Below are 14,164 nucleotides of genomic sequence, written 5' to 3' on the forward strand. Positions count from 1 at the left end.
TGTCACCCTCCCAAAGACACAATTTGCCACGACAATGCGTAGATGCTGTAAGCTTGCAGGGTCCTCTCCCCCACGCTCGGTCGGCGCTCGAGGCGAGCAATGGAACCAGCCGGCTCAACCGTAGAACAGCGATGGCCAACTTCCGAGGATGCCCTGTGCTGGCGGCATTGGTTATTCATTAACTTCATCCTCCTCTTCCGCATCATTCACTCTCATTCTTCCCCTCCTTCACTTCATCCCATCTTCTCCCCAGCATCCCTATATCGTGCTCTGGATTAATCCCCAATTTGAACGAAAACGTCATTGTTTCTAGCCACTATCAGCTCATATCGTCATTGGAACCAGGCCAGACGTAGGTTTTTCTGCCACCGCATAGGCAGGAAGAATGGGCCTCTTGGAGAAAATATATGACACCAAAGTTGAAGACGGTCGCCCCAACGAGTACTCTCCATATAGGGCCGAAAGTGGCTATGGCTGGGCAGAAGCCCTGCCTAAGAAGCAGGGTCTCTATGACCCCGAACTTGAGAAGGATGCCTGTGGTGTAGGCTTCACTGCGTAAGTCCGCTAGACTCCCATCGGGCTTCAACTCGGAAGAGACACGGCTGACAGACTATGTTTCTAGCCATATCAAGGGAAAGGCGAGCCATAAGATAGTCACTGATGGTATGTTTTGCTTTGTAGCCACATATTACAGGGCTATTTAAGCCACAGGCTGACCGAAACCCTCTATAGCACGAGGTTTACTATGCAACATGACCCATCGAGGAGCAGTCGGCTCCGACGCTCGAGACGGTGATGGTGCTGGCGTCATGACAAGCATCCCCCACAAATTCTTCATGAAGCACTTCGCCAGAGATATCGATATTGTTCTACCGCCATTGGGGCAATATGCAGTGGGGAACCTTTTCTTTAAGCCAGATCCAGTTGCCCTCAGGGAATCACAAGCTACTTTTGAGGGTCTCTCGAAAGAATTGAATCTGCGAGTGCTTGGGTGGAGAGAAGTGCCACACGATTCAACGATACTAGGCCCGGCTGCCTTGTCTCGTGAGCCATTCATTTATCAGCCTATTGTTGTCCTTCATTCTGCATATGGGGATGGCAATGTTCCTCTCGAAAACCACTCTGAACTCTTTGATGAGAGGCTTTTTGAGAGGCAGCTGTATGTGCTGAGAAAACGAGCGACTCATGTTCTTGGCCTTGCCAACTGGTTTTATCTTTGCTCTCTGAGTAATAAGAATATCGTTTATAAGGGCCAACTGGCTCCAGTTCAAGTGTATGAGTATTATCACGATCTCGTCTCAGTGGACTATGAAGGTCACTTTGCCCTGGTTCACTCTCGATTCTCAACAAACACTTTCCCTTCATGGGATCGTGCCCAGCCTCTTCGATGGGCAGCGCATAATGGTGAAATAAACACCCTCCGCGGGAATAAAAATTGGATGAGAGCGAGAGAAGGCGTACTCAAATCAGAAATCTTTGGACAGGAGCTTGATTTGCTCTACCCCATTGTGGAGGAAGGTGGCTCTGATTCTGCTGCTTTTGATAACGTGCTGGAACTATTGACAATAAACGGTGTCCTTTCTCTTCCCGAAGCGGTCATGTTGATGGTGCCCGAAGCCTGGCAGGATAATCCTTCCATGGACGCAGAGAAGGCTGCTTTTTACGAGTGGGCGGCCTGTCAGATGGAGCCTTGGGATGGTCCAGCACTTTTCACATTCTCTGATGGCCGATACTGCGGCGCCAATTTGGACCGTAACGGTCTCAGACCATGCAGATACTATATCACGGACGATGACAGAATCATTTGTGCCTCTGAAGTCGGTGCCCTTGTCATCGACCAAGAGCGTGTCATCGAAAAAGGTCGTCTACAACCTGGTAAGATGCTCCTTGTTGATACAGTTGCAGGAAAAATTATCGATGATACGGAGTTAAAGCAAAGTGTTGCCAGCCGGCAACCCTTCGCTAAATGGATCGAGGCACAGCTCCTTAGCCTCCCAAAAATCCACCAGAATTTCATCGACAACAAGGTCATCGATGTTTCACCAAAGCTAGATGAATTGACTGTCCAGCAAGACCCGCGTCTAAAGGCGTTTGGGTATACGTTTGAACAAGTCAGCTTGCTCTTGGGCCCTATGGCCGCGGACTCAAAGGAAGCCCTTGGTTCCATGGGCAATGATGCCCCTCTCGCCTGCATTGCACAACAACCACGTCTCATGTATGAGTACTTCCGTCAACTGTTTGCTCAAGTCACCAATCCGCCTATTGACCCCATCCGTGAGGCCATCGTTATGTCTTTAGAGTGCTACGTTGGCCCTCAGGGAAACCTGCTCGAGATTGATGAAACACAGTGCCATCGTCTTCACCTTCCGTCTCCTATCCTCTCTCTCACTGAATTCGACACTATCAAAAATCTCACTTCCCTGCACAAAGACTGGCCTGTAAAAATCATTGACACCACTTTTGAAAAATCAAAGGGAATTCAGGGTTATCTTGATGCCCTCGATAGAATATGCGAATCGGCCACAGAAGGGATTGAGAACGGTGACCGGATACTGGTCCTGTCTGATAGAGCAACTTCTGCTGACCGGGTTCCTGTATCAGCCCTCCTCGCTACTGGTCTAGTCCACCACCATCTTGTTCGCAATAAATGGCGTTCCTTGGCCGCTCTTATAGTTGAGACTGCTGAAGCTCGTGAAGTACATCACATGTGCGTTCTCGTCGGTTATGGTGCAGATGGTATCTGTCCATACCTTGCTATAGAGTGTATGCTCAAAATGAACCGCGAGGGCCTCATCCGGAAGAAACTCACTGATGGCCAAATTGTTGATAACTACAAACACTCAGTTGATGGAGGTATCTTGAAGGTCATGAGTAAAATGGGTATCTCCACCTTGCAGAGTTATAAAGGAGCTCAAATTTTCGAAGCTCTTGGTATTGATGACAGCGTCATTGATAGATGCTTCGTCGGAACGGCAAGCAGAATTCGAGGAATGACGTTTAAAACAATCGCTCAGGACGCCTTTGCTTTCCACGAAAAAGGATATCCTTCGCGACAAATCACCGAAATACCTGGTCTACCTGAGTCAGGAGAGTACCACTGGCGAGATGGAGGAGAGCCACACATCAACGATCCAGTCAGCATTGCCAACATGCAGGATGCCGTCCGCAATAAGAATGACAAGTCATACGAAGCATATGCTAAGGCAGAATATGAGCAGATCAAGAATTGTACGCTGCGCGGGATGCTGGAATTTGATTTTGAGCAACGGGCTCCCATTCCAGTTGACCAGGTCGAGCCATGGACTGACATCGTCCGCCGTTTTGTCACTGGTGCCATGTCTTATGGCTCAATTTCTATTGAATCTCACTCTACCCTCGCTATTGCTATGAATAGGCTGGGTGGTAAATCCAATACTGGTGAAGGTGGTGAAGATGCCAGTCGCAGCAAAGTTCGAGAAAATGGGGACACAATGAGATCTGCTATCAAACAGATTGCTTCTGGTCGATTTGGAGTCACTTCCAGCTATCTAGCTGATGCTGATGAGTTACAGATCAAGATGGCCCAAGGAGCTAAGCCCGGTGAAGGAGGTGAGTTGCCTGGTCATAAAGTGACAGGGCCCATTGCGCATACCCGACACTCTACACCAGGAGTTGGCCTGATATCTCCTCCACCACACCATGACATCTACTCCATTGAAGATCTTAAGCAGCTTATATATGATCTCAAGTGCTCTAATCCTCGTGCACGTGTTTCTGTCAAGCTTGTATCTGAGGTGGGCGTCGGTATTGTTGCATCTGGTGTTGCAAAGGCCAAGGCGGATCATATCCTTATTGCTGGCCATGATGGAGGCACAGGAGCTTCTCGATGGACCGGTATCAAATATGCTGGTCTACCGTGGGAGCTTGGATTGGCCGAAACTCATCAAACTTTGGTGCTTAACGACTTACGTGGACGCGTCATCGTCCAAACTGACGGGCAACTCAGAACTGGTCGAGATATTGCCATTGCTTGTTTGTTAGGCGCTGAGGAGTGGGGATTCGCAACTGCTCCATTGATTGCAATGGGATGTGTTATGATGAGAAAATGTCACCTCAACACCTGTCCCGTTGGTATAGCTACTCAGGATCCAGTTCTTCGAGAGAAGTTCCAGGGCACCCCAGAGCATGTCATTAACTTTTTCTATTATATCGCCAACGAGCTTCGTGCCATTATGGCTAAGCTTGGTTTCCGCAGTGTCAACGAGATGGTTGGTAGAGCTGAGCTTCTCAAGATAAGGGAGAATCTAGCATCTCCTCGTATGCACAACATCGACCTCTCTCTCATCCTCACTCCTGCACATTCCCTCAGACCCGGAGTTGCCACTTATAACGTGAGGAAACAGGATCACCGTCTCCATACCCGTCTGGACAATAAACTTATTGCCGAAGCGGAGTTGGCCTTAGAAAAAGGGCTTCCATGTAGAGTGGAGTGTGATATCGTCAACACCGATCGTGCTATGGGCGCCACGCTCTCCTATCAAATCAGCAAACGATACGGTGAACCTGGACTGCCACAAGATACAATCCATGCCAATATCAGAGGATCCGCAGGACAGTCATTTGGAGCTTACCTGGCCCCTGGTGTCACACTTGAGCTTGAAGGTGATTCAAATGACTATGTGGGCAAGGGTTTGTCTGGAGGTCGCCTAATCATTTATCCTCCGCGTGGTGCCGTTTTCAAAGCAGAGGAAAATATAATCATCGGAAATGTCTGCTTGTATGGCGCCACGAGTGGAAGCTGCTACTTCCGCGGTGTTGCTGCTGAGAGATTTGCTGTCCGTAACTCTGGTGCCACTGCTGTTGTTGAAGGGGTGGGCGACCATGGTTGCGAGTACATGACTGGTGGCCGTGTGTTGATTCTTGGATCCACCGGACGAAATTTCGCCGCTGGTATGTCTGGTGGAATTGCATATATCCTTGATAAAGATGGAGATTTCGAGCAAAAGGTCAACATGGAGATGGTCGAGCTTTCAGGTGTTGATAGTCCAGCTGAAATCGCGTTCTTGCGAGGACTCATTGAAGATCATCATCATTATACTGGCTCCGAAATCGCTGCTAGAATCTTAATCGATTTCAACAAGGCCTTATCGCATATTGTGAAGGTGTTGCCAACTGATTATCAACGAGTGCTTGAGGAGGAAGCGGCCAAAGTTGAGGCAGCTAAGAAGTTGGAGGCAGTGCCTCCAAGTTCCCGTCAGAAGACCGCCCTAAAACCCGAAGAGAAGGCAGATCATAAACATCAAGGAGAATCTCAACCAAAGGCTGATGTTCTCGACATCGAAGACAGTATCGGTGATGCCAAAACGGAGAAAAAGCGTACCGCCTTGATCTTAGACAAGACCAAAGGCTTCATGAAGTATGCTCGACGACATGAAAAATACAGAAGTTCAAAAACTCGTACTCGAGACTGGCAGGAACTGTCACCCCGGCTTACAGAAGATGAGTTGAAATATCAATCCGCAAGATGTATGGACTGTGGTGTCCCATTCTGCCAATCCGAAACTGGTTGCCCTATCTCCAACGTCATTCCAAAGTGGAATGAGCTTGTATTCCAGAACCAATGGCAAGATGCACTCAACAGGTTGCTCATGACAAACAATTTCCCCGAGTTCACTGGTCGCGTTTGCCCTGCTCCGTGTGAAGGCGCTTGTGTCCTTGGAATTGTTGACGATCCAGTTGGTATTAAATCGATTGAATGTGCTATTATTGACCGAGGTTTTGAGATGGGTTGGATGGTCCCAAAACAGCCTCTACGCCGCACAGGAAAATCTGTTGTGATTATTGGCTCAGGACCAGCTGGTTTGGCTGCAGCTGATCAACTCAACCGTGCCGGACACAGCGTGACCGTATATGAGCGTGCGGACCGCATTGGTGGTTTACTGATGTACGGCATTCCGAATATGAAGCTAGACAAGAAAGTTGTGCAGAGACGAGTCGACTTCATGGCTGCAGAAGGTATTAAGTTCGTCACCGGTACGACTGTTGGCCCTGACCAGGAGATATCGCTCCAGACTCTTCAAAGGTCGGATGATGCCGTAGTCATTGCTACCGGTGCCACTGTCGCGCGAGATCTGAAGATCCCAAACCGGGAACTTGGGGGAATTCATTTTGCCATGGAGTTCCTCCACCGCAACACCAAATCCCTACTCGATTCTGAACTAAATGATGGCGAGTATATCTCGGCAAAGGGCAAAGATGTCATCGTCATTGGCGGTGGTGATACTGGCAACGATTGTATCGGAACTTCTGTTCGACATGGTGCGAAATCCGTCACGAACTTCGAGCTTCTCCCTCAGCCTCCGCAGGAGCGTGCTCGAGACAATCCATGGCCACAGTGGCCTCGAATCTACCGTATAGACTATGGTCATAGCGAAGTCAAAACTCACATGGGTAAAGACCCACGAGAATTCTGTGTCATGTCGAAGGAGTTCGTTGGAGATGAGAATGGCCATGTAAAGGGTATCAATATCGTCCGAGTTGAGTGGACGAAGAGCCCATCCGGTGGCTGGGATATGAAGACTATCGAAGGCAGCGAGCAGTTCTTCCCTGCTGACCTTGTTCTCCTTTCAATGGGGTTCTTAGGCCCTGAAGATCGACTCCTAGGCGAGGAGATCGAGAGAGATGCACGAAAGAATATCAAGACTCCCGCTGGTCATTACTCAACCAACATCCCCGGTGTATTTGCTGCTGGTGACTGCAGGCGCGGACAGTCGCTAATTGTCTGGTATGTACACCACATTCAATGCCATTATCTGGTTTACACACTAACTCGCTTATCCATTCTAGGGGTATCAATGAAGGCCGACAGGCTGCTCGAGAGATCGATTCATATCTCATGGGCAGTACATCCTATCTTCCAGCCACTGGTGGAATCGTTCGCCGTCCAGCCATCGAGGCTGTTCCCCCAGCTCCTCAGGTGGAGATTCCAATAGTCGCTGCGTAAATATATGAGCCTCTAACTGGCGTTAACCACAAGTTTCATAACTAGCCATCTTGTCTCTCATTGAGATTTAATTCGTCATCTTGTCATCTTGTCATCTTGGGTGCAGGGAAGCGAGTTTTGTCAATGTGGGAAAAACCGTGCTGGAAATGCCGACAAAACTTGGCCCATTTGTATTCGTGTTTTTCTTTTGCTGGCTTCTGCTTGTGGCATTTCTGTTCTTTTGACGAACTTGTACGAACATTTTAGTTATCTTTTGCTTTCTGCAACGAAGTGCGAATTTACTTTTTTTTATTGCTTTTTCCCTCTGGATGGATCTTGGGCTGGCGAAAGACCCTTATAACCACCAAACACACCCCAATTCTATTATTAAAGACCAGTAAATCGAGCCAGTTTCATACTAATATACATACCAGGACCATCTTAGATATATTTTAGGTCCCTAACGCCGGGGAGCAGAGAAAGAAAGGGGGTATTCACAGCACTGTAATAATACATGTATAAAGGTTTAAATGGCAACCAAATCATCAATCCACATAGTACGGACTAATGCAATCCAACGCCGTGACGCAACATATCCTCATGCTCCCATAGTGTTGTCCCCGTTAACTTTTGCACCATTATCTTGCTGCTTTAGCCGTTCCATCTCTCTCTCAAAGGCGAGATAATCGCCTTGGAATGCTCCCACAACCGGCTCCTTTCTTAGGTCCCAGATATCTTCACTACTGGGGCCAGTCTTGTACTTGATGGCCTTCCGCCTATATCTATCGGAGATAGCCTTTTCTCTTTCCTCGTCAGAAAGTGACTTTGAACGCATACAGAACCAAAAGTCAGACCAATGCTCGCTGCACGACCTGAGTTCACCATATCGATAGACATTCACCCATTGACCTCCGAACGACTGGCAAAAGTATGCGTAATCAAAAGCGGTGCGGCAAGACATAGTTTTGGGGTAGAGCGAATCCGACTGAAATTGGGTAGGCGGGGATTCGAAGTGAATGGACTGTGAGGGCAGTGGCTTGGAGGTCGGAGATTTCGGCGTTGATGGCGCATGCTGTTCAGTGGATGAGGAAGAAGTATCTAGCGACTTTAATAATTCGTTGAACTCGGCCTCTGCGAGCTCATCACGGCCAAGAGGTTTCCTCTGAGGGGTGGACTGTTCTGTTGTAGAATTCAATGGTAGAGACCGCGAATCGTTCGTTGGAGGTGATGGGTCTGTTTTTTGTGTCTGCTCAGCCGGAGCCGGGCTGCTATTCCACAGCCAGCCCATTGTTGTATCCTGTATTTGCCCCTGCGTCCGTTCTTCGAAGACGAAAAGCTCGACTGCTCAATCGCTTCCGCGCACCCAACTCCAACTCACTTCATCGCCGAAGTAAAATAAGGAAGAGGTTCGGATATAAATGATCACGTGACAAACCTTATTCCAACCAGGTCAAACCTTGAAGAAACAGCCAAGTTGGACCGAGGAGCTCTACGTCATGACGAAGACGCGGCCAAACAACCGCCAGACAGCTCGAGAGATGGCCGTTCAAGCGTTTGGTGCTTGATTCACACTTTTACCGAGCTTATAGAGCTCCAGAATTGTACCCAGCTGCTTACCAGATGGCTCCCGTAGTCCGCAGTCTACACTCTAGGCAATTACTCTGGAGGGGGCAGTTCCTGTGTATGGGCAGGAGACGATGCCAGAGCTATCGGAGCATATGCCAGGCCTCTGCTGCAGAACCACACAGAGCAGGCCACATACAAAAGTCCCAGAATGAAGCCCTCATTTTCATAAGTAGTAAGTTATCTTGAACCAAGCACACCCTGCAATATAGTGACGCCCTCTAATACTGAATTGTAGGTGTTCTTCCAGTTCATCTGGGCTGGCTATCACGCATTCCATATGTAAACCTGAATGCTATGGTCTTACAGCGGCTGGAGAAGCTTGGAGTTAAAGGTGCTGAGCTCACAGGCTCCCCTACTGTTGTCGAGCAAGTTCTTCCAGATGAACTCCACCCGAACATCACCCAAGTAATTCCACGCCTCACAGAAGGCGGTGCTTTTGTCAAATTATCTCATGGTCCTGAAACCTCGGGTTCAGACATTATCGAGGTCATTACCCAGCACTTACACGAGAATCCCGTAAAGCCGTGGTTTACTCTCTTCAATTCTGCCAGTGCAGCGCTTGTGCGTGGGCGCCCTTGGGTAGAGGACTTATCCTACCGGTTTCCAAGTTCAAGGGTCAAGGTTGAGTTCCTGCCCGTGTCTTCGGACGCCCCTGCCGCAGAGCTTACCCAGGAGAATCTCTACACACTTGCTAGGACATACGGCAAATTGACCGACATTATCCCTCAGCCCGCAGACTCAAAGGTCGTCCCAAGATACGCTTTGCTTGACTTTTCCAACCCAGTGAGCGCTGTGATGGCGAAAAACTGTCTTCATGGATTCAAGGTTCCTTCAGGCGATATTGGAGGCAAGGCTGGGACTATCCTGCACTTTAGCTACGAGCGAAAGATCAAAGCACATTGGATAAGAGACTGGTTTTTCAGCCATCCCCGAATTGTACTTCCAATTCTTGTTGCTATCTTGGCTGGGATTACTGTCGCGATTTTTGATCCGATAAGGACGTTTTTCATCAGGCTCAAGATATCTCCTCCATTGCAGTTCCAGGATAATAGGCTATGGATGTGGCTTCAGAGACAGGCCACGAAAGCAAACTCTCTATTTTCCCTTCATCGAGGCCAAATTCATGAGTCGAAAGGCCTTAACGAGATTTGGGAAGAGAGAAAGGAAGATGCCCAGCAGATTCAGAACTGGCTCGTGGAAGGAAACGATACCTTTATTGTTGTGCATGGACCCCGAGGTTTAGGAAAGAAAGAATTTGTTTTGGACGAAGCGCTGAAAAATTACAAGAACAAACTGGTCATTGACTGCAAACCTATTCAAGAGGCTCCAGGGGACAGCACAATGATAGCTGCAGCCGCTGCAGAGGTTGGATATAAACCGGTATTCTCCTGGATGAATAGTATTAGCAGTGTGATTGATGTTGCTACTCAAAGTGCCATTGGTACAAAGGCCGGACTGTCTGAGACGCTGGATACACAACTTGGCAATATATTGCGAAATACTGCTAAGGCCCTGAAAAAGGTTGCCTTGGACGGGAGGAGAAAGGGTGATAAAGATGATCACCTGAGTGATGATGAATGGCTAGAGGCAAACCCTGCTCGTCGACCGGTCGTTGTTATTGACAACTTCCTACATAAAAGCAAAGACAACCAGATGGTCTACAACAAACTTGCAGAATGGGCAGCTGCATTGATACACACCAATATTGCGCATGTCGTCTTCCTCACCTCAGATCTTTCCTATTCGAAAACCTTAAGTCAGGCTTTACCAAATCAGGTTTTCCATCTGGTGTCATTCACTGATTGCAAACCTGAAGTGGCCAAACGGTTTGTGTTAAGTCATGTGTCTGGTAGCGAGGAGTCTAAAGGCGTGGACTATTCCGACGAAAAATTTAGTCAGGAACTCAGCGGATGCATTAAACAGCTCGGAGGCCGTTTAACAGATCTTGAATTTTTCGCTCGCATGATTTCTAGAGGCCTGACTCCAAATAGTAAGCTACTAACCATTACCCTTGATTGGATACATTCTAATGCTAACTATTCAATAGATGCTGTTCAGCAGATAATACATCAGTCTGCGGCGGAAATTCTTAAGATATTTATCACGGAAGTTGATCCAAGCTCTCGTGGATGGACCCCCGAACAAGCATGGTACTTGATTAAAAATCTAGGCACGGCCAAGGCCCAGGCGGGAAATCACAGCAGCTCAGATGGAGATGCAGGCGCAGATGCTAGCATTCGATACAGTGATATAATTCTCTCGGACCTGTTCAAGAAGGATGGCGAAGCTACCCTTCTCGCCCTTGAAAAAGCAGAGCTTATCACGGTCATTTCGAAGAACGGACGCCCTTCGATAATCAAACCGGGGAAACCAGTACTTGCTGCTGCATTCAATCAGTTGGTTGAGGACAAGGTGCTGAGAAGCAGGCTTGACCTAAGAATCCTCGGCCAAATGATCGCAATACAAAACCAAGCAATTAATAAAATTGAAGACGAGCTACAAGTTCTGGGGTCTTTCCCAAAAGAACCCAGTGAAGCGAGGAGAAGGATTAAATGGTTGCTAACTAACTTAGCTCTGAGCCAGGCAAAGATCGATCAATACGAGATGGAGAGTGCACAGATAAAGCTGGTTTTAAAGACCGAGTTTTAAGGTAAGATACCGAGCTTATCGATTGTATATAATGTTATATCCAGCCTTGAATATACTATTGCAAAGAATAGGAAAGTAATTATTAAATGAAAAGGCCCAAGGATTATATTGAGGTTTTTAGAGAGATAGGAGTGTAACTGTCGATACGCCATGCATGCATTAGAATATTAAATTCGCCATGTGACCAAGACCGCTAGTATAAGGAAGACATGAAAACCATAGTAATGCAAAATGACATTTCTTTTATTATTAAAAATATGATAGTAGAGACATTCGAATGCGCAAAACGGGCATATCCAGGTTAAGAAGGACCTGATATCATGGTATCAATCAAATATGGTAGTAGCTTGAGGGTATTGTTAAATTAGAACTCGATTAAACATTTCTAGGCGTACCAGAAGGAAGCTCAGTGGAGTGAGTTGGAACGTCTCGTGGTTGGTCTTCGTGTATGTGCTGCTCGTGCGGGTTGTATGGTTGAGTGAGCTGGGACTGGGGAGGTATCGGAGAGCCGTGTTCATTAACCGGTGAGACTGCATGAGTTGGGTGCTCAAACAGCCCTGTGCTGCCACCCTGGCTGATCGCTGGTAACGGTTCGTATTCTCTCTGTGTAGCTACTGGCTGCTGCTCTGTCGACTGAAGAACAGGCTGCTGCCCTTGCGGTTGGACGTCTAAATGCTGTTCAGCCTGTTGGTCTGTCTGCTGAGGCAGCGGTTGCGGGCCTATTTGCTGAGGAAGTGGTGGCATAACGCCGGGGACCGTAGGTAGCTGCGCCATCCGAGGCTGACTGGCAGGTAGCGGGTCGGTAGCGAGGGGAGGCGCTGCTCCAAGCATTGGAGGATAGCTTCTGCTAAATCCATATTTCAACCAGAGGGTGAATTTAGCGGCGAAGGACATCGATTTCCAATTTCTTTCCAACTCCTCCTGTTCTTCCCTTGGTTTTGGCCTGTAGCCCCTGTGCATGCACATGATGAACAAGCATGATAAAAACGGGCACAAACAAGCGAAGGATTTGGGTAGGCCTCTGCTTGCCCCGCGACCAAGCATAAGTTTTCTGAATCGAACGGCACTCTCGATCAACCCAACGATGAAGAAAAAGCCGAACCAAGAAAAGAAAATAATAAGGGACAAAGCTAGGTATGCCGACCAATAGGAGCGATAACACCCATACCTGCCACAGTAATTATCATAGATATCGCTGGATCCAGAGCTCGAGGATGAACCATAGCCGCTAGAGCCTGAGCGAGATCCATAATGGCAGTACTCAATGTCGGACGGAGTATGGTAGGCTTCTATACTACTGTAGACCCCGGATGGAAGATCTGTTGGGTTCAGTAAGAAGGTCTTAGAGGTATAATAAGATACCGAGTCCAGATATTCCACAGAAGCGGTCTCGGCTGATGTTTGGGTTGGGGTGAGCTGGCTCTGGATCTCTCTTGGGATTGAAACTCGAGCGCTAGTTGTGATGGGGCTTTCACTAGAGGAACAGCTTGATGGGTAGGTATACGTTAGAGAGACGTAGTAGGCGTTGGAGTTTGAATAGTAGTCGTAGGTGGATGATGTTCCTTGGCCTGATTCAAGACCTAAGCCTATGTAGGTGATATCTGGGTAGACGGTGGTGGTTACTGTGGCTGTCGCAGTAGGTGACGTGACCGTCGGTACAACGGGTATTGTTTCGGTGTATTCAGAGGATGGATATGTTCCATAACGGCCTGTATTTCCTGGTAAAGTCGTTACAGATTCTTCGAAATATTTGGTGATGGTCCAATCAGGTGCAAAAGCGTGAGTGACCCCAAGCGCTTGGAGGAGGGTGCAGAGACCCAGAACTCGAGACGCCGTCATTGAAAGAGCTGCTATGTCTAGAGATGCCTCAATAAGAAACGAAACAACCGTTCGTGGGATGAAATGGTATATGGGAACCAGAGCTCAAAAGTAAAATGAAAGAACGAAAGAAAGAAAGGAAGGAAGAAAGGAGAAAAAAAAGAAAGAAAGACAGAAACAGAGGATAAGACCCTGATAAAGTACCTCCTGTCACCAGAGGTGTATGCAGGCGCCGTAGCTTATGGCTGACTCTATGACCAGCAGAAACTTCATGCTGCAAGGGGGCCTTGGGCATAAAGTTTCCGTTGTAATTTAACTCTGCACTCTGTCCTCCGTGCCCCGTGCAAAATATAGGTAAAAATAGCCACTTTGTCCCCTCTCACACTGTATGACAGCCTGGCCAGGTGCAGACAAGAGCAGCTAAGGGCCTAATGTGGGTGCATCCTCCGAGTTGCGACCCCATTTCATGACTAACCTGGGGTCCAGGAACAGTTTGCAATGGCCAACCACGGGCATAGCCGACGTCCCCAGACCCTTCGATAGTTCTGAACGTTGTCAAGTTGGCGAAAATGAGGCTCTAATAACCAGGGTGTGAGACATGGCAGTGGAGTTGCTTGTGCCGTGATTCGTTAGCTTGCGCCATTTCTAACTGGATCACTGCATGCAAACAGTTGGATGTCACCTGGAATCTCCGACAACGCCTTTTGTGCTTTCTTTTCTTTTTTTCTCTTTTGCCCCTGGTGGCTGACCGTCGGCATTTCGGGGGATATCAAAGAACCTGGTTCAGGGGGCGCTTCTCTGCTGCTGTTAATAGTGGTGTTAGTGTTATTGTTAGTGCTGGATAAGTGCTAATATTAGTGTTGTGCCTTTTTCTCTTCCTTCCCAAAGCGGTTTAGTAGAAATTAGGGTTTCCTGAGGCACGTGGAATGATTATATCACCAGAGATCAGCATCATGTGATATGCTTATCTCCGGGGCTGGACTGAAGGCTTCAGGTTTATTTTGGCGACAGGTTGAACTTCGCTCTGGCCAAAGTCGGCGGCAGAGACGGAGCAAGAAGAATAAAAGATAAATGGACAGCGACGCCCCATCTATCCCCCAGCTTGCTGTG

General features: G+C 48.1%; 4 protein-coding genes across 4 annotated transcripts; 2 read left to right on the plus strand and 2 right to left on the minus strand.

Annotated features, from left to right (window-relative positions):
• Nucleotides 1–385: 385 nt before the first annotated feature.
• Nucleotides 386–6,982, plus strand: MGYG_06381 (glutamate synthase; the record flags this gene model as incomplete). The annotated part of the gene is made up of 4 exons (XM_003171788.1): nucleotides 386–555; nucleotides 623–663; nucleotides 733–6,763; nucleotides 6,826–6,982. The coding sequence occupies 4 exons, from the start codon at nucleotides 386–388 to the stop codon at nucleotides 6,980–6,982; spliced, it is 6,399 nt and encodes a 2,132-aa protein (XP_003171836.1).
• A 577-nt stretch (nucleotides 6,983–7,559) lies between these two features.
• On the minus strand, nucleotides 7,560–8,249 carry MGYG_06382 (hypothetical protein; the record flags this gene model as incomplete). Its single annotated transcript, XM_003171789.1, has 1 exon — nucleotides 7,560–8,249. The coding sequence occupies one exon, from the start codon at nucleotides 8,247–8,249 to the stop codon at nucleotides 7,560–7,562; it is 690 nt and encodes a 229-aa protein (XP_003171837.1).
• Nucleotides 8,250–8,581: 332 nt separating this feature from the next.
• Nucleotides 8,582–11,236, plus strand: MGYG_06383 (RNA12; the record flags this gene model as incomplete). Its single annotated transcript, XM_003171790.1, has 3 exons — nucleotides 8,582–8,759; nucleotides 8,823–10,577; nucleotides 10,635–11,236. 3 exons carry the CDS (start codon nucleotides 8,582–8,584, stop codon nucleotides 11,234–11,236), a joined length of 2,535 nt encoding a protein of 844 aa, XP_003171838.1.
• Nucleotides 11,237–11,611: 375 nt separating this feature from the next.
• MGYG_06384 (hypothetical protein) lies at nucleotides 11,612–13,075 on the minus strand (the record flags this gene model as incomplete). Its single annotated transcript, XM_003171791.1, has 2 exons — nucleotides 11,612–12,188; nucleotides 12,405–13,075. The coding sequence occupies 2 exons, from the start codon at nucleotides 13,073–13,075 to the stop codon at nucleotides 11,612–11,614; spliced, it is 1,248 nt and encodes a 415-aa protein (XP_003171839.1).
• Nucleotides 13,076–14,164: the final 1,089 nt, after the last annotated feature.

The sequence above is a fragment of the Nannizzia gypsea genome, genomic scaffold (assembly GCF_000150975.2).
Source record: "Nannizzia gypsea CBS 118893 supercont1.5 genomic scaffold, whole genome shotgun sequence".
In the NCBI taxonomy this organism is placed as follows: domain Eukaryota; kingdom Fungi; phylum Ascomycota; class Eurotiomycetes; order Onygenales; family Arthrodermataceae; genus Nannizzia; species Nannizzia gypsea.